Source organism: Boleophthalmus pectinirostris, unplaced genomic scaffold (genome assembly GCF_026225935.1).
Source record: "Boleophthalmus pectinirostris isolate CB_2022bp ecotype Guang Dong unplaced genomic scaffold, ASM2622593v1 HiC_scaffold_20, whole genome shotgun sequence".
NCBI lineage: Eukaryota > Metazoa > Chordata > Actinopteri > Gobiiformes > Gobiidae > Boleophthalmus > Boleophthalmus pectinirostris.
The window spans coordinates 32,504,387-32,529,780 of NW_026571153.1; the positions used below are offsets into that span (position 1 = coordinate 32,504,387).

General features: G+C 40.1%; 1 protein-coding gene across 1 annotated transcript in view; it reads right to left on the reverse strand.

Moving 5' to 3' along the window:
- Positions 1-12,435, reverse strand: part of m1ap (meiosis 1 associated protein) — a 67,220-nt gene extending 54,785 nt beyond the window's left edge. Inside the window, exons 1-3 of the mRNA XM_055156548.1 lie at positions 12,320-12,435; positions 5,982-6,236; positions 4,016-4,222 (exon numbers count right to left, since the gene is read on the reverse strand). Coding sequence (XP_055012523.1) covers positions 4,016-4,222; positions 5,982-6,236 — 462 coding nt within the window. The 5' untranslated portion in view covers positions 12,320-12,435. The remainder of the gene's footprint in view (positions 1-4,015; positions 4,223-5,981; positions 6,237-12,319) is intronic.
- Between the last annotated feature and the right edge of the window lie 12,959 nt (positions 12,436-25,394).

Sequence of the window (25,394 nt, forward strand, 5' to 3'; positions counted from 1 at the left end):
TATTTGAAATAAACTTCAAATAAAATAGAGGTCAAAAATCTGTTTTTTGTTTGACAATAAATGGAATAATGAAATAACAAACTGTTTTCCCATTTTATTGTTTTTCGTTCTTAAATGAAATTAGAAAGAATGAATGGTACACGAACTGATAATCTACAACGCTGCTTAATATTTAATTTGGACATGACATTAAAAACAAAAAAAAAAAAAAATCAAGTGGATTTTTCAGAGTAATGGTTTACTGAATGTTTGAAAATTACTCAAACATGTATCAACCACTCTCTACCGTTCAACACTTAAGATTCCAATCTTAAAGTAAGATTAACAGTGCAGCTGCAGAAAGGCTTTTAGAGATCTCCTTTGAAGTGGTCCAGCCTTTTGAAAACAATAGTACATTTGAAATGGTCCATCTGATGCGGCAGCCATTTTGAATGTTTTGAAATAAGAAATTCACTGAAAGAACACACTACAGTACCCTCTGCAATCACTCAAGAGTCAAGTCCTTTCAAGTCTTAATAAAGCTGTCAGTGTGACTATAAGTAACTCCAAAGGCAGTGTTTATTGGAAGTTAATGATTACAAAAACAAACGTAATATTCTCAGACCACATGAAAAAACGAAATGATGAAACTAAATTAGGGCAACTATATATATATACTGTGTTAACCACCATCTTTGAACTTAACCAAGTGCTCTCTCCCACATGGATCGCTCCATTTTACTGTAGGAAAGAATGGACATGCTTTGATTCTTATTATTTGAAACTAACACAAATCATTCATGTGGGCCTGTTACATAACACATTTAATACCCATATGTTATTTATACAACACTATTTTCAGCTTTTTTACTGGTTTTGGTTGATATTGGGCATTGCCAGATACAAACCGTATTAACCGTATTGGAAAGAAAAAAGTCTGGATTGGTGCATTTTATTTACCCCAACACACAAGTGTAATCTGGCAAATTTATTTACAAGGATCTGTGGCTGCCATGGCCATCGTTGACTGCTCTTGTGGCTGACTGGCTGGCACACTGAGAAGTTTTCAAACTTTTTTAACTTTTTTGTTTTTCCTGTATCCATGGAGATCCAGCTTGCAGGGCTCTACGCATTTTTATTTTTTTTTCTGCAGCATGTGCCCCTAAGTTAAACATTTTAGGAGCACAGAAAAAAATGGGGGTATAGGTTTTGAATGTTTATTACAGTGCAGAACTTGCACACACCAACACCAACTTATAAGAATGAATTTTATACAAAAAAAAATAAAAGATTTATGAGTGTACTTTTCCTGTATGATGGCTGGTGTTGGGTTGGACCCTTGAGTCATGGATCTGTCCAAGGTTTTTTCCTACAGAATAACATAAAATTTAAATTTAATTGAAAAAAAAGAATCTCCAGACTAAGTTTAGACAAAAATCATAATTGGTGTCCAGGATTTGTAATTAGGTCGACGTGACCTCTTCTGTGGCCCGCACTCACACCTGCACGGCTGGGCCGATGGCGTCGTCATGTGATGCTGTTTGTTTGAATGTCCCGCAGCAGAGCTATTGCTTAAGCGGAGAAGGAAGTCCAGCGGCATGGGGTGTCTACTGAGTGGTTGTGCAGGTGAGTGTCCTGCTGCGATGCACACTCCTCTGTGGATTTGTGGATGTAGTGACAGCGCAGAGGGGTAGAGACATCGGCAGACAGGGTTGGGGAACTTTTGTTACTGTCCATGGTCCTCGTTGAAGGTGGACCTTTTTTCCCCCAACTTTTTACACAACTGCAATGGACTTTCTATACCAAATACCTTTGAGGAAATGTCCTGTCTCAGGAGAGATTTTCTGTTGTGTCTCCAGAGTTCAGAAAGAGTTCAGAGTTCATTGCCCTGACACTGGATCTGATGACACTACCTTATGAGCTGCACTGATGAGACTTTTGTTTGGGTTTTCTATTATTGTTGCATTTTTCTGCTCAATGTGCTTAAACTGCCCCTCAGGGATGAATACAGTGAGACTAACAAATCTTGTATGTGGATTTTCAGTATTGTTTCTTTCAAAAAAAAAAAATCATCTATTGAGTTGAATAGACCTGCTCTCTATATAAAATAATGACATCAATTATGTGCGGTGAACTTAATGTACTTCCATGAGCAGCAGGGACCCAGCTGAGGAAGCACCAGTGACTGACAGTATCCCGGCCTGCAGATGAAGCTGTGATGCCATTATTGAAGTCTTTCCTGATAGGGTCCATATGCAGGGCTGCTTTGGGCGAGACACAGGGGCCGGCTCTGTCCCCTCTCCTCTTCCCGTGTGAGCTGAGTGTCTGAGGGGACAATGGTGGCAGTGTGCTCAGGGGGGAAACAGAGGCAGAATTTAGCTCTCTCCATCAGCAGCTCCACACAAAGGCAGCGTGGTGTCTGGAGCTTTTTACAGGCTCCTACTTTGTTAATGGTGAGATGAACAATGCTGCTTGTGAAATGTGGGACAGCGATAAAATGAACACACAGATGTTGAGGGCTCAGTGGTTTAGCCTTGTAGAAGTTAAAAATAGAACACAACATGCAAGTAGACTATTACAGACAGGGCATTTGGGAGCTTTTGAACGAAGGCTTACATTATACGTTGTGGCTAAAACACAAATAATATATCAGTACAGAAACAGCACAATAATAACTATATGCAGGTAAAAACTCCGACACTTATTTCTTCACATTTGCCTGAAGGAAACTTGATGCACCCTGAATATGGTGATCAAGATAATGCAAAAAAATACTAAGATATTTTGTGAGTACCATCCGCCTTTAATTATTTTGCTTATATTGTGTATTTTTATTCCCATTCTGAAAGCAGAATGAGCCTCACATAAGTCTCTCATTCGGATTTGAGAGTTACAATGCTGAAATCCAGTTGGTTTAAACATAAAGACTCTCTCTGAATGGTCACTACCTAAACTCCAGCATCTACAGCCAATCGCTCATCAGTGCTAATGCAGCCTCTGCTACCCTTGCACAGCAATATGGGTTCTCACGATATTTGTGAGTTCACAGTAGGGACGGGCATTCGATGAAATGTTCTTAATCAATCGTCAGAAGAATTAACGATTGATTATCGATTAATCATTAATGTTTTTATATTAAAATGATCATCATTATTATTACTATCTGCACTACTAATCTGCATAAATAAATTCAACTTTACGACATATAAACCGTAACCACTCTAGAGCCACATCAATCCGTTTGACATTATAATGTGTTTAATTCAGTTTTGCGCAACTCTCACAGAAACAAAACTTAAAACCGCATCGCTAATTTGCATAAACTCAGCGAAGATAAAACTACAGCTCTTCTGCGCTGATGCAGTTCAACTTCTGTCGGATTAAAGGACACGACTCAGTGGAATACAAGTTAGTGTGACCATATTTGCATTTGTCAAAACCAGGACACCGTACGGGCAGTGGGAGGTGGGGACTCGTCATCGACTTTGTGCGACTCTCACCTGGCAAAACTTTTTCCCACTGGACACTGAAACATATGTGCTGCTTTATACACTGTGCACATGGACTCACACTTGTCCCGAACGCAACGGAAAGTGTGGAATTTCTTGTACAAGTCATTGTTAAATAAGCATTTGTGCTTCGGTACGTTGCAGACTGTGTCTCACTCCTTCTGAGTCACAGAGCTACATGTACGGACCCCTGTTTGGTCACGCTACGCACAGCAACCTGCATTCGGTTTGTCGATTAAAATTAACGTAATCAATGAAATTCTTAATGATCAATTATCAATTAATCGACTAATCATGCCCATCCCTAGTTCACAGACTCACGAGAATCTTGGGATGCCCCTGCTGGTGACACGATGGCCAGGTGATTGGTGCACCAATCACGTCGCAGCATTGAGGTTTGTGTGGAAAGCCAAGTTGAAATGTACTTGAGTCTATTTCAGCGTCAGTACTTTTCTGGATATTTCCCTCATATTGTGTGTTAGTGTGTGTATGTATGTGTGTGAGGAAAGCGGCGGGTGTGTCCTGACCTCCACAGAGCAGTTGTTCTGGGCTGCCTGGGTACCGCTGGTGGTGCTGGTGTGTCTCTGGTACTGCTTGTACTGCTGCAGACTGTCCAGCACAGCCTGTCCCATGAGCAGTGCTCCTGTGTGGGCTCCACGTACACAGCCCTCCCCCGAGAGAGACCGGAGCTCCTCCACACACGAGTGCAGCCGGAGCAGGTTACCACGCACAGGCTGCAATACAAACACACACACGCGCACACACACACACACACACGCACACACGCACACACGCACGCACACACACACACACACACACACATAAGGAGAGTTATGTTTTTCAGATTAGAGTCAGCAGTGCAGTGTCAGTCAGGACTGTTTGTCCAAGGAAGTTTTTAAAGAACCTCCTTCAAATGTCTTCTTACTTAAAGAATTCTCAGTGAAATATTCTGCAGTGGGTAGATTTACTTTTTTGATAACAAATTCTAACTTTCTATACTGTTGCTGTAACAATAATACTAGCTTTTTGTCATCTCCAATACGAATCTTTGGTAGACTCAACATACAACATTGTCTGTTTGTCAGTAGTAGAATTACTATAATGGTCACTTCAGTAGTCAAAGTAATAATACTTTGGATGATTACTTTGTAATACTGCAATATATCAATACTGTCCTTTACTGGTGGTAAATATCTAAGTATGTAAGTATGACAGTATGTAATATTCCATAAACATACATATATTTGTGATGGTAAGCACATAGGGTTGTCAGGTTCAGTGCTGAAATCCAGTTGGTTTAAACCTATAGTGTTTCTCTCTGATAGGAGAGGACCTGCACCAATACTCTATCAGAGCTAGTGCAGCCTCTGCAGCTCAGGGAGGGAATTCTGGAGGTTCTGAGCTTTCACATGAGTTTGTCCTGTCCATGTACTCAGTTGTTAATGCAGTATATTTATCAGCAGAGTGGATGTGCACACACCCAGAGGGTAGAAAGCACAGCTGTCTGTGTGGTTAACATGTGTGGTTAAGTTGCAACGCTAGCTAGCACTGTGTCAGAGCACTAAAACACTTGTGTGATAAAAGACGTTCTGTTGCTAAATGAACATTAGTGAGTGGGATACGTCTTAATGACCCATGCGTTAAATTCAGGTGAGTGGGTAAATGATGAGAAGAAATGGCCCAAACTTCAGTAGCAAACATTCTTTCATCCCTGATGGACACGCCTAGCCCCGCCCCCCAAAAAGTCTACAAGACACTGACATGATACATGACATGACAGGGGCTCTTTCTGCAGCCACATAAACGGGGCAGGATGTACTCTGATACTCCCTCTATATTATGCAGTTTTCTGATCTGTTCTAATGTACAGTAGTTTCCTCATCACAAACAGACCAGGAGTTGTGTTTTGTTTCATTCACACGTTTAACACACAAACTCTGCAAATTAAACTGAAAACATTTTTCATTTCATTCCTTTTTGTGATGTCATGTGGTAATACAGGAAGTGTTCCACTTTTTAAACTCCATTTACCTTCACTGGAATCATTTGGATAATATCAGCCCTAGAATTGCCAATCTCTACAAAAAAGGGTAAAATGTAGATGGTAATTAAACTACCACTACATGACATCACAAGCTCTGGAGATGTAGACTGGTGGATAATAAAGCATTATTCAAACATGTCTAAATGAACCAAAACACAACTCCAGGTATGTGTTAAGGAGGTAACAACATTCTAACATGGCTTAAACACATAAATGACTCACAAGAGTCAATTATGTGTAATACTGGCACTTAAAAAAAACAAACAGTGAGAGCAAAGGTATCATACCACCTCTTTAATATATACCAAGCTCAGAAAGTACTGTGTAGAAGAGACAGATGAAACTCTTGTAACATTTAAAAAGGTAGTCCCATCTCTACACACACACACACGCACACACACACACACGCACACACACACACACACACACACACAAACAGGTATCCGTACCACAAAGGGCAGCAGACACTCCTGCTGATGGCTGATGGCGTACACAGTGAGCAGGGGGATTCTTGTGGGCCCGTCCAGACTGGAGGCCAGGGACAGCACATTCTCTAGAGCCTCACAGAGCACCCTGCTGGTGGAGGACCACCAGGGTGGCAGGGCCTCTACCACCAGCACCTGTGCGGGCTGACAGGGGAAGGACCACCCGCTCACCAGACTCCCTGTCGGGGACGCACCTGACACAACTCGCTTCCTCTCCATCTGAAACACAAAGCATCAGAATGAATTAGAAACGTGATCATGCTTTTCTTGCAGAGCTACAGTGGAACATTAAAGGGCTCCTATGACACTTTTCTCTGATCTGTGTTATCATGTTGTTTCCTCATTAGGGCTGGGTATCATTAAGAAGTTGCCAATATGATACATACCTCGATACATAGGTCATGATACGATGTTTTTCAATATGTTTTTCGATGCGAATCCATACAATATATTCCAAATCGATACAGTTCAGTGAAAAACAAAGGCTAAATCATATGATATGATATTGACAAGTCTACTAAGTCCATGAAATTTGGGCAAAGTTAATGAAAAACACCCATTTTACTCATAAAAACTGTGAAAATGTCAACACAGTTGTAGCTCTTGCACAAAATAATTTAGTAAAATATACGTAAAAATACTCTTGGCAATATATTGATACAGCAGCCCACTATATCGATACATTATCATCAAATGAAACCACAAGATACATCAATATTCCAGTATTTTTGCACACCACAATTCCTCATCACAACCAGACCGGCAGTTTTGTTTCATTCACACATGTTTAATACACAAACTTGCATATTTAGGCTCAGTGCTTCGTTCAAACTGTTCCACTTCATGATGATGTCATGTGGTGATACAGGAAGTGTATCACTGTGCTTTTAAACTCCATACATCTTCACTGAAATCATTTGGATGATTTCAGCTCTGGAATCCCAATTAAACAAAAAAGGTAAAAGGAGCTGTTCACTTGAAAGCTACCACTTCATGACATCACACGGTGGAACAGAGCATTTTGAGATTTGGAGATGCAGACAGACTAATAATAAAGAATAGAGTGAATAATAATATACTCTCTACTCCTTGTAGAGCTGTGCTATCAACATCATCAATAGACAACAAATGAATCATCAGATTTGGAACAATGATTTACAGTTAAAACCTCGAGGAAGTATTATCATTTGTTTTTATTATTTATGCAGCTGGTACATTCAAATGAGTACTCCAGGCTGATTGATGGAAGTGTCACAATAGACTGTAAACAAGTGGACTAAGAGAGTGTGACGCAAAGCTTTTGGCAAAGGCCTGTTGCCCTCCAATATCTGTTTGTTAGATGTTTGCCTCCCATTCTCTTATATCCCTTTGTGGCAGATCATGTAGAGGTGGGACCAAGTCGTTGTTTTACAAGTCTCAAGTAAGTCTCAAGTCGAGTCTCGAGTCACTGGCCCACAAGTCCAAGTCAAGCCCAAGTCATCTGCTTTGAGCCTCAAGTCATTTCAAGTCTTTAAACCAAAGTACCAAATATAGCTTAGATTTTTGCAATTTATACGAATTTTTACCTAATAGTACTTAAAAAAATCACAGTATATTTAAATATGTGTATTTATGTAATAGATGTAGAAATGCAATTGTTTCCTTTTTAAATGTCTTGACAAGATCTTAGTGTGGTCAAAACAGAAAGAATTCAGATTTAAAAGTGCTTAATAACTGTTATTTTGTCTGCACTGAAATGAAAGAATCGTGTTCTCTGTACTTCATTCTGTTTTACTGTGTTGTACATTTACTATAGTACATTTGAGGATACCACATCACAGTACTTCAGTTACATCCAAAGTAACAAATACTGTAGAGAAGTGGAAGCATCAACTGTAAAGAGAAAAGTATTCTCTAAAAACATACTTTTAGCATCAAGTATTCTTAAGTCACAGGGCTCAAATCCAAGTCAAGTCCCTGACCTTCGAGTCCAAGTCAAGTCATGTCTTAATCCAGGGGTGTCAAACTCATTTTGGTCCAGGGGCTGTATCCAATCTGCTTTTTTCCAAAGGGGCCGGATCAGAAAACTCATGGCATATAAACCCCAAAAATAACAACAAGTTCAAATATTTGTGCAGAGAAACACAGATCCATTACAGAAATCATTTTAAATTGATGAACTTTCTTTTACAAAATATTATAATATTATGAACAACCTTAAACTTCAAGAAAAATGCAATTTCAACACAATGTTTTAACATGAACTTGTATGCACATAGGAATAAGTCCATTTTTTCTTGGAAAATCCTGCACTCGGCTCCACTTTTCTCATGTTGGACATTTTTCTGATGAGGGTGTCACGGTCAACAGTCAAAACGATCGTCCTTTAAGAGCGTTTGGAAAGAGACAAGTCTTCATTTGTGCTGCTCTGGTGGGAGGGGCCATGTACAGAGGCTCTGGAGACGCTGCTATGCTCAGCACTGCAGAAAATTACCAATATTTTAATAGAAAATATAATTCAAATATTTTAGTAGAAAATCATCCAAGGGCCAGATTAAAGGTCTTGGAGGGCCGGATCCAGCCCCCGGGCCTTGTGTTTGACACCCGAGTCTTAATCCATTTTATCAAGTCAAGACTCAAGCCCTAAAAATAGTGATTCAAGACTGACTCAAGTCCAAGTCACAACTTGCAAGACCCCATTTCAGTCAGATGCCCTCCCATATTCTGTGTATCAGATGCTTGTTCTCCTGCATCCCTGTGTGCCAGATGCCCTCCCATGCTCCTATCTCCCTGTGTAAATCACTTCTCCCACTCTTCTCTATCTCTATGTGTCAGATGCCATGACAGATGCCCTCACGTCCATCTGCCACCTCGGTGTGTCAGATGCCGTCCCACGCTGTGTCAGAAGTGGTGTAAAAACAGCAGTATGATGCAACAGTCTGGGAATAAAAGAAAGACTTAATTCATGAGGGAAACCAGGCCATTCAAAGCACTGAGCGAGATCAAACCGACGCCACATGTGAAGTGAAATCTAATGTTCTGCTTTATTTTAAAATAAACGATTCAACAAAGAGTCGTTCAGAAAAGAACAAGATGAGCTGCTGGAGAGGGAAGCCCATGTATGTCACAATGTGTTTGTAGAGATCTAAACTACAGGGAGAGCATCTGACACACAGGGAGGGCGTCTGACACACTGGGAGGCCCTGGTTTATGGTTCATATTTCTAATTACTAGGCCTATCCACATGAAGACAATACAAGCACAAAGTTCAACGTCTTCTTTGTCAGGAGAAATAAGCAAAAGTGAAATGATGTTTTCACAATCACTTCAGAAAGCAGTGCCAGTATTCATCCCCAAAGACGTGATTCTTGTCAGTCGAAAGGACTTCAAGTTGGAAGATTAATATGACAGGTTTGTGGAGTCAATCCCAAACAAATAATAATGATAAGGAGAAACAACTGCAGATTAGAAGTTTGGAGATTTCTTTCAAAAACAGTGAATCTCCCAAAGAGTTATATAGATCTCCATCTGAGATTATGACATCATCAAGTTCTAGTCCCTCATCCAAAACATGCCTAAAGTGGTCTTAGATGTCATCCATGCATGTTTGAGTCATTTAGTGATCTCTTCTTGGCCCTATTCAAACCATCCTTATGGTAAACTGTAAGATTCCAAAATTTTCCATAAATATGCAACATACAAAACATTACTAAACTGACAAACCTGATGCATAGTTTCATTTGTGGGATACATGTTGATTGTGTTGTGATGGTGCTCTGAATGGGGGGTGACTTAGTGCTGGAAGCAAAGGAAAATGAAATATCAACATATCATAACGTTTAATGTGATGGGACACATTTAACATTTTCACTGTTTTGAGGATTTCACATGAACTTTGCACAAGCAGTGGTTTAGTCTTTGACACGGTATCACATGATTTAGCTTTTGTTTTTCATTAAACCATATCAAATTGATTTGAAATATATCATATTGAACTGTATCGAATCGTAAGATCACTGTATAGAGGTATGTATTGTACTGTGGTCGGTGTGTCAAGGTATGTATCGTATCGTCAACTTCTGAATGATACCCGGCCTTAGTAAAAGGTAAAATCTAAATAAGTTGTGTATAAATGGTTAATACCCCATAGAAGTCAAACACTCCCTCTTTAAAGGACATTATATAACTGCAGTCTTTGTGGTGACAAATGAAAAGTACTGGTGTCAGATAAGTGCTTGACATGTAGCAGTAGAGTAGTAGCTCGGCGTTTACAGAGATGTTATCAAGTGACTGGGCTCAGATCCGTGCTCATGGGGAATGCCTACACTCGACACCAAAGGCCTGTTATCTTAAACATCAGCGCTTCAGTCGTTTGAACTGCACACGACAATGTCCCCATATCGCATTTTACCGTCATGCAGATGGTACGAACCAACAGAAAAGAACAAAGCTCGGGACTGTGACGCCACACCTCATAGAATGTTCACCGAGCATAATGTGAAACAATGGAGATTTAACGATGATAAAAGCTAATCTTAGCCTTCGTTGAAATGTTTTATAACACTACAGAGTGACAGACGTATTTACCAACAATGACCCATCAACCTGTCACCATCACACTTTTGTTTACTTAAAAAATTGCATAGGCTCAAATATGTCCGCGAGAGCTTTGCTCTTCTGCCACCGAGCTTTACTGGTGGCTTTCAGATTCTAGAATGTGATGATGTACTTTGCCATGAAATATCTAGAAGGTAAATTGTGATTATTATAAATGATGATAAATGATTATACAGAATTAAACTCAATTCCAAAGTAAGTGGGTTGTATATTACAGTTTTAAAGCTGAATTAATGTATTACTCGATCATGTAAACGTTTATTCTTCTTAAAAATAATTCCAGTCATTCAGTGCATGCTCGTTGGGTCGCTCTTCTGACGCCATCCGGACAATTCGGCTCCACCAGCCCTCGCTTCTGACTTTCATCCACTGCTCTTTGAATTTGCGAGTGGGATGCGGAAGTGGGCTGAGGTAGAAACACTCTTCTCTTCTCCTCCTCCTGACCTATAGAGGCTGTGATGTTATCTGAAACCCAGTAATTGCTGTTTCAGATGACATCACAACGTTCTATAGGCCGATATTATTTAATATAGATGGGGGCAACTAAAATAAATACTGTTAAAATAAAACAATAATAAAACAATGTTAGTTCTGCTCAGTAGTTCACTAATGCTAATCATTGTTTGCCTTTAAGCTTTTGTCTTTTGAACCTTGATAGTTGTGGATAAATTCTTCATGTTAGAATGTTTATCCTTTGTGGACATTGTGAGTTGAAGATTTGGTGATGAGGCAGATTTATGAAGCTGGTAGAAAATACGCAAGATATTTCCACAGACATTGTCACAGAAAAGCATTAACCACAACCCTACAGCGAGGCACTGGGTATTGTGTAAAAGGTCTATTATAGTAAAGATTTGTAAATAAACTTTTCTGGATATTTCATGACAAAGTACAATGCTATTAAAAGGCATCTGTCTCTTTTTGGGATGATATCATGACATTTTAGAATCTGAAAATCACCAATAACTGACACAGTTACTGCCTTTTGCCTTTATGCAACTCCTTATTTTTGGATCATGATACAAAGGCAGATAACAGGAACTGACAAATAAGGGTCAAAGGTCAATTTTGAGCTCAATATTTTTCAGGAGGTCTCAAATGTAAACAAAAATACATGAACTCATTTTAGACCAAACATGATGTTACGGCATTCTGTGGAGCTCTACAGCCCGCAGGACCCCACGCAAAACAGTGTGGCGCGGGACACATTTAGAAAATTCATTGCGAGTACTAGCGGGAGCGGGAGCGAGATGAGACTACACAACATGGGAACGTAAAATATAGAAATGATGAATGTAAATTACAATTCTTAGCCTGAGCGGGCAGGAGCTGAACTAAAAATTCTATCCCGCGCAGACCTCTAGCATTCTGCCTTTTTTCTGACGTGAGCACTGGAGCACAGAAACTCTGGGAAAAAGCAACCCTGGGGTCATAAGTGCAGCATAAGTGAAACAGTATAATTCCCTTGCGGATAATGTAACATCATAGTAATATCACATCATCAAACTGCTCTAAATGTACATAGATAATCAAAATACACAAATATATCATTAAAACACTGATAAGAGTGATGTTAGAAGTACTTATGAATACTTTCCCGATTGAATTAAGCCGTTTTCCTCTCCCTACAACTTTATAAGTTCCAAGTTCAGGCTAGGCTAGGCTAGGCTAGGCTAGGCTAGGCTAACTATTTTTTAGACACTTACTTTTGTGCGCTCAGCTGCTTCTCTTGGTCAAACTTTGATTTAATTGCGTCTGAATAAAGGATCCTGTTAGTACAAACTGAAAACAGTCCTAAGATGTCACTTGTTGTGTACATGAGAAGAAGCAATGAAATGTAGAGAATAAGAGAATGAGCCAGGTAGCATGTCGAGCACAGATGCTAACAGGAAGTGGAGACTGCAGGCTTGTTTGTGATTGGTTGCTCAACTACTACAATGTTTATATATTTATTATTTATTACTAATTATATTTTATTATATTGGGTTTTTAAGAAGACAGATAATATATTTGTGGGAAATTATGCTATTTTACTTTTTATTTATTTAATTTTATATTTTCGTAATTTTCGAAACAATTTATTATATTTATTTTATTGATATTTTAGCACATCTATCACAGAATTTTTCCTTAAATGTTACTTGCCATAGTAATTTTTAACAAGAACACTTGAAGATTTTTGTGCCAGATGTCCTCCCATTTGTCAGATGCCCTCCCGTCAGTTCAAATCTGCAGTTAATGTGCAGATGTTGTGGTTGGATAAACACAGCAGGATAATGGGCCTCATAGTAAACATGTTTAGGATGCACATGTTAATATTTCTCTTATACATATGTTGTTTGACTATCACATCCTGACATCTGCACGCATGCTGTAGTCCACCATGTTGGAGTCTCTGTGTTTGATGTCCCTGCCTCACATTGGTGCCGTGTGCAGCCTGGGGACGGGCACATGTGGTGGGGCCGTGTGCACAGGTGTTTTGGGGAGATAAGGTGAGCCTGTTTGATGGATGTACTGAGCTATGTGCGTGCATGTGTGTGTGTGTGCCACCCTTGGTTGCTCCTCCCTGTGCCAGCCTTGTGGAAGAGCAGACCTAAGCTGTACTCAGACTGAAAGTTGAAATATTTATATATACATTACTGGGACATTATTGGTTAGTTGGTAAAGTATTTAGGTTACATAAAACACAGTGCATCTTAAAGGAATGGTAGGCCTATTGAAGATTTTGATTTCAAGTTCCATAAACATGGCATCTGTGTCCCCAGATACAAGGTTCAAACATGTTCAGATCAGATAACATGTAACAATTATAAAATTGTTGTATTTTTTTTTAAAAAGAGAAAGAAAGAAAGACTCCTAAAGAATGAATTAGACCTTTTAGACTTTTCTACCATGTTATAACATTGTTCCCTCATCAAAACATGCCTGAAGAGTCATAGAAGTCATCCATGCAGGTTTGAGTAATCTTGTGATCTCCCCAGGGCACTGTGGACAAAGGCCGGGTCACCAGGTACTCCACCAGCCTCAGACTTGGGCCCAGGATGGGCCAGGACCACTGGAGGGTTGTGATATGGTTGATAAGGTTGTGTTCGTTTGTCCATCTGACTCGGAAGTCCTAGCTCACTGACAAGCCTGTTTTCCTCAGACAGAGCAACTCGGAACTCGGAAGAGCTCAGAGGAGACCGAGCAAGGTTTCTAAGATAGAATCCAAGATCGCTGCGCCCAGTAATATGTAATATGAACTGTTTTCATTGTGTTCGGTGGTTTAAATGACAATTTCAGTCACTCGTATCACTGTACTGCGTCTGTATCACTGCCTATGGGTAGGGTAGCTTACTGCAGTACCTTACTGCACCCGTATCACTGCCTATCAGTGTGGTGGTCGATGTCGCTAATTCTTTTAGCCCATTTCCTAGCTAACATGCCAAAATGATGTACTGTCACGCGACACCAACACTTTCACTTCACTAATATACTGAATTCTTCCTCGAGGTTGCAGCTTTTCAGTTAGTGTCTATGTTCTTCTCCAAGTCGGGCACAAAAAAATAAAATAAAACAGTTGAAGCATGGATATCATATCCGAGAACTGAGTGGGAGATGGATGGATAAATGAACCCAGCATAAGTTCACAACTGGTCTGGAAACACCTCTGGGTCCTCTCAGAGCAGCTGGAGGAAGTGGGGTGGGGAAGTCTGGGCCTCTCTGCTACCTCGGCCACCCAGCCCTGTATAACAATGAACAGAATTCTACACCAATGCAACCACTTTTACACCAAAATATGGCAGAAGATGTTCCAGAGTCTGTCCCATCTCATCATCGATCAAAACCCCAGAGCAGAGAGAGAGGTTTAAGAGAGGCTTTCTCTTATGTTTCCAGAGCTAACCTGGTGCCCCCTGGAGGCTGCTGTGATGCTGCAGGACACTTTTGTCCTGAAGTTCTTACAGTCCTCACTGTGCCCTGACACTGGATCGATGACATTACTTGTGGAGCTGCACTTACGCTTTTGTTTGACTTTTCTTTGAATCTAAACTGCCCTTCGGGGACAAATGATATTGGTTTGATTTGATGGAGGGGAAAGCTAAAGGCTAAAGCTAAAGTACATCTCCTCTGTCTCATGTTCAGTGTTTTGTCCTTCCACAAGAGGTGTATTTGTGATCCTGCTCAGACAGACACATTAAAAGTGTTGAATGACCAAAGAGGCTGTCATGTAAAGCCTTTGTTCGCACACTGTGGAGCACTGAGCTCATGATGGCTGCATTATGTATTCTCTGAGTGCATCCTGGCCCAGACTCCTCTAATCACACCAGGAGAGGTTTGAGAGGTCTGTCGCCATGGAGACCAAATATGAATATCCCAGGGTGAATAATGGGCCTGATTTGATTTGATTGTGGAAGTGGCAATGACGGAGAACTAATGAGCCGGTGGTGCTGATAATTAAAGGACGCTGCTTTCATTTAAACAATATTTAATGAATAAATAACCAAAAAACAGGTCAACAGCAAATCTGCCGTCTGACAGTTACACAGCCATTTCTAAAATCCAGTTCTGACCTGTCTTCTGTGCAACATGTTTTTCCGATTTGCCGTAGACTATTAAAGCAGACTCAGTGTGCTTGTGTGTGCCCAATGGTTGTAACCTCTGACACTTGTGGATCATTATGGACATCATTTGGACATTTTTAAACACAATATTCATTTAAAACCACCGAATAAAAGAACCAAGTACACTGACTTGATATGCAACACTGCAGAAACCTATGTGTATCACCAAATAAGAAAATAAAATTGTAGAATAAAGTGTGTACGTCACAGTGTACCTGCGGAGCTGAAACCGGCGGTAGATCGGCAAAAATTCATCTTGAAAATAAGCAATTAAAGATTACTCAAGATCACTCCAAATACAACTTCAGAGTGCAAATGGTGAGGGGAAACTAGCTCCTATTCTGCAAAAAAAAAGTCAATTTTGCAGAATAGGTCTGATTTGACTGTTTAAGACCGAAGGCAGCGTATACGGCACCTGGGAATATGTTTTATTTAACCACACATAACTTTCCAACCATGAAAGATAAAAACTTTCTTTTTTTTTCTTTGAAAAACTGAGAGGTGCAGCTTTCTGAACATATTCCTGGCATTTTCCTACATCACATGCGTGTGTGATGATGGAGGAATGATGAGTTTCCAGTAGGAACTTTGTTTTTTCCGCCAAACGCATGTGCTCCGTCCATTTTGATTGGGCCAAACTTTGCCAAAGAGTGTACAGAGTCAAAATGGACAACGACTTTGAATATATATGTTTGTGACAATTGAAAAAGCCGCTCTAAGTGCAGTTATTACTCAAATAAATGGCAAATTTACACATCTTGGTTTGCGTAATTGCATATCCCTTGCTATTTTTATTTGAAAGGTTTATTTCAGTGCAAATGTACAAACCCGAATGTAATAGTATAAACAAACAGAAGTGTCACAGTGAAATCTTATGTAAACCAAAATTAAAAACAGATATTTTAATTAAAGACTGTTTTGGTCCTGAACCTTATGTCACTCTGAAGTTGAGCAGAGGTCAGAGGTCAGTATATGCCCAGCTGGGGGGTGGGACTCTGCCTCTGGCTCTGGAGACGGGATGTTCCTCTCAGTCCCACAGTCCAGAGTCCCCCTGTGGGTCTTAAAGGACATTGAAAGTGAAATGCATTTTCAGTCCTGTGTATCATGACCTGCTCTGTCAGTTGATGTCTGATGTATCTTACTGTAGGTTTGAGAAGTCTGATGAGGAGAGACTGGAGTATTTGTTTAAATATAATGTTTTCAAGCTGGCTCAGTTTTGTGTTGAAAGCCTGGGTCAAGAGGACACTTTATACTTGAAGTGTGATCTGTCTGCTTATTGTTTTATGTGTCTTATAAGCCCAAGCAGAATGGGCAACAACTAAATGGTGCATGACACTAAACAAGTCAAATAAACTCAGCTGTAATAAACACCATGGAAATACAGGAAGTGATGTGGCTCTGTGTCCTGGACCTGACACCAGCTGTTTCCATGACTGGCACTAGTCAAGTCTTAGGACCAATGCACTTTTTTTGTTTTTGTTTTGAGGCAATAAGGATATTTTTTAGTTTACTTACAGACTTGATATTTTGCACTTTCTTTTATATCCAAAAAGTTGTTTATACATGTTTGCTTTGTGTTTGTGAAAGAGTGTGAATTTTTTTTTTCATTTGTTTTTCTGGTCCTGTAGCTTTTATTACAGCCATATGACACAACTACAGCAGACTGTACAGTCTGTGGTTGACTACAGGTTGTAGTGAAAAAAAGAATGTATAACACTTCATTAGGGGGTAAAAGGGGGAGTTTTAATAGCAAAATTAAGAAAAAAAAAATCCAGGCGAGGACAAATGTACTAAAATTGCTGTTAGGTCTGGAAGGGTTTAAATGTTACAAAATTAGAAAAGACTAGACATTTCTTTGTCAAATCTTAAGTCTACTATTAACTATGTTTTAGAGAAATTAGTCCAACCTGTCATATGTTTCATAAGTTTCAGTTTTCAGATGGTTTTATTGTAAATAGGCTGAGAGCTCAAATGAAAACAGTCCCATAAAGTAGCTCCTAGGGTTTTTTTTTTTTTTTACTTGGATCATATATTACTTCCTGGTCTGTTTGTGTTCCCTCTCAAATTGTGATTACAGAACCATCCATCCACAATGTTGGGGAGTAACAGATTACATGTACTGGAGTTACATAATCAGAGTACAAATTGCGAGTAACTGTATTCTGTTACAGTTACTGTTTCAGTGAGTGGTAATTGGATTACAGTTACTTTGTTAAAATAAATAAAATAAGTGGATTACATGGCAGTATTTTCCTGTTTTCCCATTATTTTTTATTTTTATTTATTTATTTATTTTATTTTTTTTGATAATTCCACTCATTGCTGGAAATTAAACCAGGTCTAAACTAGATCTAAGCCAGGACTAAAACCAGGTCTAAACCAGGACTAAACCAGGACTAAAACCAGATCAAAACTAGAGCTAAACCAGGACTAAACCAGGACTAAACCAGGACTGAAACCAGGCCTAAACTAGATCTAAACCAGGACTAAAACCAGGTCTAAACCAGGACTAAACCAGGACTAAAACCAGATCTAAACTAGATCTAAACCAGGACTAAAACAGGATTTAACAGGACTAAACCATGCTGCGCGGACATGTCTCCTCCTCTTCTATCAATAATATTTTTAATACGGTTAAATTTCCTCGTCTTTGCTTCTCTACAACAAACCAAGTAATCCAAAGTATTAAGATTACATTACTCACTTTAAGTAATTTAATGGATTCCGTTACAAACAACATTTTGGGGTCTGTCATCTGTAATCTGTAGGGGAATATATTTTAAAAGTCACCTTCTCAACACTGTCCACAGACCACCACGGACAGGAGAAGACAAAAACCTATCAACATGGCTTTGCTTTGGTACCTTTGTGCGTTCGTTGGTGAAAACACACAATGCTGACGAAAATATTTTAATCGACAAATGGAACGGTGACCTCACATTCTGCCTGGGTGTGTGCACGGTCTGCTTCTGCCGCAGCCTCTTCAAACTCCACTCTGACAGAAGAGACCTGTGTTTGCCAAAGTCATTACTCTGAGTGCGGCCATCTTGTGCTATCTGCCTCTCCTCTGTGTGTGTGTGTGTGTGTGTGCTTGTTTTGTTTGTACATTCTTTTATCATTCTAATGTGCCTCTCACTCTAATCTCATTTGTTGGAATCCCTGTTTTGCAAAGCACGAGCAGAGCAAATGTAGAAAGAGTCTTCAGATAAGGGCGTAGGACACGGGGGAGGAGACAGAAGACAGACGAGGACGTAGGACACAGGGGAGGAGACAGATAAGGAGCCTTGTGTTGTGTCCATTAGGGCTGAGGAAGGACAGAGACATATTTTGGAACCAGGACAGACTGGAGTAAACAGACAAATGGTGAGGTACAGTGGAGAGTGGGACAGATAAACCCAGTGTGTGGAGAAGAAAGAGAAGGGAGAAGGTTGAGGAGGCTGATGGTTCTGCTGCTGCGGCAGAGATGGGAATGAGGAAGAAGGAGAGAAACACAGCACCATCTGCATGTGTGTTTAAAGGGTCCATATCACACTATTTTCTGTTTTAGATCATCTGTTCTAATGTAGTTTCCTCATCGCAATCAGATCTGGAGTTGTGTTTTGTTTCATTCAGTCATGTTTTACACACAAACCCTGCAGATTTAGACTAAAACAGACTCAGTTCCATCTTGTGATGTCATATGGTAATTCAGGAAGTGCGCCGCTCCATACATAGGGTGAATATGTGTGATGGCGCTCCACATATAAACTGTTCGCTGCAAACTCGGGATGATTTAGTCAGTCAGAGGTTTCCCTTTTTGTCTTTCCTGTGGATCAATCCTGCCCATTTCCTTCGCCTTTCACTATTTTTCAATTCCGTTGGGAAGGGAAACGGTTTGAACACAGGTTTGCAGTCACACACATCTGATTCCCTTTTGCAGTTATGAAGTTCGCAAACAAATTTCTCAAGCTGTGTTCGGTTTTTAGGATCCAACAACCACACAATTACGATGTCCCAATCCCAAAACTAAAATATGACAATATCAGAACCAGAAAAAAAAGTGATGTGGTTCAAAAGACTTGAAAAGACGGGCTTTGTCAATAGATGCATTCCACTGGGAAAACAGTTTGATGCTCACTTTTTCACAATGCATACTAGGAAATCCTTCCCAGTATGCATTACGCAATGACTGGAAGTCCAAAATTCGTGATGCATCTATTGGTGATTAGCCGAACATAACATAACGCTACAATGACATGGAGATGAAGAAAACGGGGACATTTTCTCATTATTCCTAGAATTAGTCAGACTTACTGTAAGAGGATTTAAGAGAAAGTAATTTATCCTCCATGTACATGTCTCAGTTTAACATTGACTGACAAGAGCTATAGTTACACCATGATCTTCTCTTGGCATACCATTATCTTAACTGTGGTATACTGCTGTCTATCCGGTGTCTCCAGACCTTCATAGTCTCACTAAATGCTGACTAACGCTGGCTTCTCACCATATTTGCTTTATAAACCTTCTTCTTTTGAAGCTTAGTCAAGGGGCTTGACCAAATAAACTTCTCCTGCTTAAGACGTCCAGTTGTTCTCCAGCCTTTTACTTTCACCCTTTCTTGGACAAGCTGAAAACTTCTACAACACTTACTACCGCAAACACAACTCTCCAGAGGCTGTCATCTCATGTTTCCAAACTTCTTCCTGGTTTGTGACATAAGCGTGAATACATGCATCCCGAATTTCAGACTTCCAGTCATTGCGCAGTAATACTGGGAAGGATTTTCTGAAAAGGTGAACATCAAACCGCCATGTTTGTTTTCCCAGTGGGATGTGTCTATTGACAAAGTCAGTCTTTTCTAGTCTTTTGAACCATATCACTTTTGTTTCTGGTTCTGATATTGTCATATTTTAGTTTTGAGATTCAGACATTGTAATTGTGTGGTTGTTGGATCCTCACAGCGGAAAATGGGTCGAGAAATTTGTTTGCGAACTTCATAACTGCAAAAGGGAATCAGATGTGTGTGACTGCAAACCTCTGTTCAAACTGTTTCTCTTCCCAACGGAATTGAAAAATAGTGAAAGGTGAAGGCGATGGGCAGGATTGATCCACGGGAAGGACGAAAAATGTAACCTTTGACTGCCTGAATCATCCTGAGTTTGCAGCCAACAATTTGTATGTGGAGCAGCAACAAAGCAAAACCCCGATCCCTCACTCAACCTCGGTTACACATTTAAAAAGTCAACGCCAAAGCGAAAGGCACCAACTGTTCACCAAGAAACACCTTCCACTGCAAAGAGACCAAGACGTGATGTTGCTGTAAAGCCACAAGAACAAGAAAGTGCAGCTCAGTCTGTTTGTCTTCTGTATGTCTCACTTAACAAACAGGATCCCACTGTGATGGCGCTCCACATCCAAAATATTCACTGCAAACTTGAGATGATTTAGGCAGTCAAAGGTTTTCTTTTTCGTCCTTCCTGTGGATCAATCCTGCCCTTCGCCTTCACCTTTCACTATTTTTCAATTCCAATGGGAAGAGAAACAGTTTGAACAGAGGTTTGCAGTCACACACATCTGATTCCCTTTTGCATTTATGGAGTTTGCAAACTTCCGTAGTCCATTTCTTGAGCCGTTTTCCGCTATTAGGACATCCAACAACCACACAAATACAATGTCTGAAACCCAAAACTAAAATATGATGATAACAGAACCAGAAACAAAAGCGATATGTTTCAAAAGACTATAAAAGACTGACTTTGTCAACAGATGCACTGGGAAAACAAACATGGCGGTTTGATGCTCACTTTTTCGTAGAATCCTTCCCAGTATGAATTGCACAATAACCGGAAGTCCGAAATTCATGATGCATCTATAGAGCCCATTTCCAGAGAGCCTGTCTTTTTCAATCTCTACTGGAAAAAAGGTAAAAGGAGCTGTAAACCTGTAAACTACCCCTACATGACATGCCAAAATGGAACGGAACATTTTTGAGCTTTGGTGATTAGGACAAATTAATAATAAACTCAAATGTGTGACTGAAACAAAACCCAGGAGGTAACATTATTTTATAACATGACTTAGAGCTCCCAAGAGTCGATTTTTGCATAATATGGGGCCTTTAAAGTGAAACTAATCACTGAATCCATTTTTTGTGACTCGATTTTGTATGTTTTAATAGTAATATCTGCTATTTCTAGTAATTTTTGCAGATAAATTTTCTCCTCCCCTCTCACTCTCCCCAGACCAGCTCACAGCAGGTCTAAGGTAGTCACACTCTCTCCGGATATTATAAAAGATGCATAATCAGAAAGACAAAGAGGTTCATATAACACTGCCCTGTTCCTGTGGAAACATCTGCAGCAGGATGTACTATGGCAAAGGTGCACGGAGACTTTTCTTACATCTTCTCTCTAATCTGATCTGGCCAAGATGTTAAAACTTATATCAGGTTATTCATCTTGTTTTCAGATGTATTATCTACTTACTAGTTCTGAGATGGTGTCATTTTAGTCTAGAGGTTGTTTTTTTTTAAGATAACTTGTCAAGTAAAATCCAATCCACTTTATTTCTATAGCAAATTTCACAAACAGGTAGTTTCCAAAATGCTGCACAAATACATAATAGGGTCCAGTCAAGCAGTAACAGAGGGAAACAGGGGCAGATTTTTGACATTCAAATGTCTCTTATTCAGAAACTAGAGGGACTATTGAAATAAGTAAAGTATCAGAATGTAGGAAAGAGTTAACACTCCAACAGGGTCAAGTTAAACCTGTGATATTCTTTCAAGTTGTTGACAAAAAATTTAAAAAACTCATGTCGGTAACGAAGGGAATGAAATATGCAGCACTTTTTGGGCAATAAATCCAAACAGTGATAACTCTTGGTTCTCACTTACATATCCTTAACAAACTGGTTTGAATATTTGCTTCATATAGTTTTCTACCATATGGTACAAGATTAGGTTGAAAAACCTCTTACTTTTTGAGTCATGAGATTTTTTATTAAGAAAGGTCATGGTAACAGAGGGAAAAGTAACGGAGGGAAAATTGTGCAAACAAGTAGAAGGTGCAGGATTTTACATCATTTGTTGCTTTTTTCTTCTGAATACTTTAATATTACTTCAAAATGAAAGGAAACTATTTCTATAAAATATGTCAGTCCTTCCAAGCAAATTTTTATCATTTTAAATACATTTTTTTTTTTTTAAATCATGTACCTTCATCAACAGTTCAAAGATGGAATAACACAAGATATGATGAAATACATCCATTTATTTACATGATTTGCAGGTCTTTGAAATTTGGGAAATAATTTTTGTTCCATGTTTCATACATGGTCTGTTTAAAACATATGGAACTTTAGAACCAAAAATGGTACAGAAAAAAGGTCAACAGTTTCATAAACTAGAGTACATATGTATCTGTTCAATACATTTTTATATCAGATGCATTAACTTGAATTTTTGGCCTTGCTGTTTCCTTCTGCTTGACCAGGCCCAATAATAACAACAATAATAAGATGATAAAATAAACTGCTAAAATAATACCAGTCTTAAAATAATAAAACCAGTAAAATAAAATAAAACCATTAAAATAAAAAATTAAAAATCATAGTATAGAAATAAATAAACCAATAAATAAATTAAATCAATAAAACCAAAAAAAACCACAGAGGACCACACAACTCACGCAGTTTTAAAAGCCAGAGAATAAAAGTCGATCTTAAGATGAGACTTAAAACTTTCCACTGTGGGGCTGTTCGAACGTGAAGTGGCAGATGGTTCCAGAGTCTGGGGCCTGTCACAGAGAAGGTCCTGTCCCCCTGGTTTTAAGTCTTGTCTGAGGCGCCCTGAGCTGGAGCTGGACCTCACACCTCAGAGCGCACGCAGGGGTATAAATTTGGATGAGGTCCGAGACGTACTGTGGAGCCAGTCCATTCAAAGCTTTAAAAATAAACAATAAAATCTTAAAATCAATTCTAAAATGAACAGGAAGCCAGTGCAAAGATGCAAGGATTGGGGTAAAGTGCTCTCTCCTTTTTGTTCCTGTTAAAAGTCGCGCTGCAGTTTTGGACTAACTGTACGTTTTGCCAAATGCTGGAATAAAGTGCATTACAGTCGTCCAGGTGTGATGAAATAAACGCCTGCATAACTCGTTCAAAAAGTTTAAAAGATAAAAAAGATCTTGCTGCATGGACAGATCATTTCACTACTTTTAAGTCATTTTCAAATAGATTTAAGTGTTTATATCTTAAATTTTGACCAAGCTTTTTTGCAGTTTTCTTACATCTTACATCATCTCCTGTTGGAGCGATTGACCCAGAACACACTGGTGGATCAGACCCATGGGACCAGCACAGGCACCTGCATGGACCAGAACAAACATGTGATGTTATTTTTAGGGGAAAAAAAGAAAAAAAGGTTTGCCTGATCGCTTAAAGAACTCATGCACATTTCTTAAAGGTTTAAAAGCCAACATGACTCACTTTTATCCAGATTATAAGATGTTACCTTCTCCAAAACATACATGCAGTTGTATTTTGCTTGATTGACTCAGGTTTCAGTAATCCTCTGTTAGAAAAAAAAAAAAAAACTCCTTTGCCTCTGAACATTGGAATACGCAGTTTGAATTTTCCCAGGATTGGTGCGTCACAGGTACAAACCCTGCAAAGTTTTACGTCTATAACTCATCACCAGAGTCGAGCATTTCTTCACTTTTGGTTTAATCTGTTGAAATGATGTCTCCTCAGGGACCTCCCTCTGCTGATGGGAGTAACAGCTCTGCACATGAAAGCACGGCCCACGGTCTCAGAACCTGAGCTGTAGTAAAACATGAGTTCACACATCGCGCAGGACGGAGAGGCAGAAGTTTTACTAGAGCCCATTTACACGGGCTTATTTCACACTGCACTGGTGAATACGGCGGTGTACTGGTGAACATGACGGTGTACTGGTGAATACGACGGTGTACTGGTGAATACGACGGTGTACTGGTAAATACGACGGTGTACTGGTGAATAACACGGTGTACTGGTGAATATGATGGTGTACTGGTAAACTACAGAAATGGTTTGCTCTCAGAATGATTTCCTCTTTCATTCGTAAGTCTGGCCTTGCCCATGCATTTCTGTGTGGAGTTTGCGCGTGTCTGGGTGGGTTTCCTCTGGGTACTCCGGTTTCCCCAATCAACCCAAAAAACCCCCCCCCAAAAAAAACATGACCATAGGTAAAATCCTCCAGTTGAGGCAGTTCTGACCAAGCCTAGTAACGAGATCTTGGAGATGGGTCCCCAGGCGGCCCACGAGCTGCTCACTGCTCCTGAAAGGATGGAGGACAATTTACCTGCAGGGATAAGAATATGTGTATCATTCATTCATCTATTTCTTAAAATGAAACTGATAACGTTTGATTTGTTTTTTTCAGATTTCAATTTAGTGTATAAATGAATAATGGAAAAAACGGATGACATTTTTCCATTTCCATGACTTAAACTGCAATGCCGAACTTTTGCACCGCATACGGACTGAACCAGGACTGAACCAGGACTGAACCAGGACTGAACCAGGACTGATCCCAGGACTGAGACTGAGACCAGAGTGTGACTGAGACGGGGACCAGAGTGTGACTGAGACCGGGGCCAGACCGGGACTGAGACCGGGACTGAGACCGGGACTGAGACCGGGACTGAGACCGGGACTGAGACCGGGGCCAGACCGGGACTGAGACCAGGGCCAGACCGGGACTGAGACCGGGACTGAGACCGGGACTGAGATCCGGGCCAGACCGGGACTGAGACCGGGGCCAGACCGGGACTGAGACCAGGGCCAGACCGGGACTGAGACCGGGACTGAGACCGGGACTGAGATCCGGGCCAGACCGGGACTGAGACCGGGGCCAGACCGTGTTACGGCCCCAGGCCTTGGTTCTAATTTGTGTGATTTTTGCCAGGTTGTGGGTGCCCTCGTTTGTGATTGGTGGGGCAGGTCGACGCCCACCTCACCTGCAGACACCGCCCCCTATTTAAGGAGATTACCAGCACCTGGTCGGGGCTGCTGACCTTGGTGGTCATTTAGTGTTTGTTTGTGTCTGTCGTTTAGTTCAGTTTTGTGCCTTTTTTTGATTTGGTCACTCGATTCTGTTTGTGGCTTATGTGGTTTAATTTGGGGAACTTGTGTTTTAGTTTAGTGTGTGTCCCTTAAT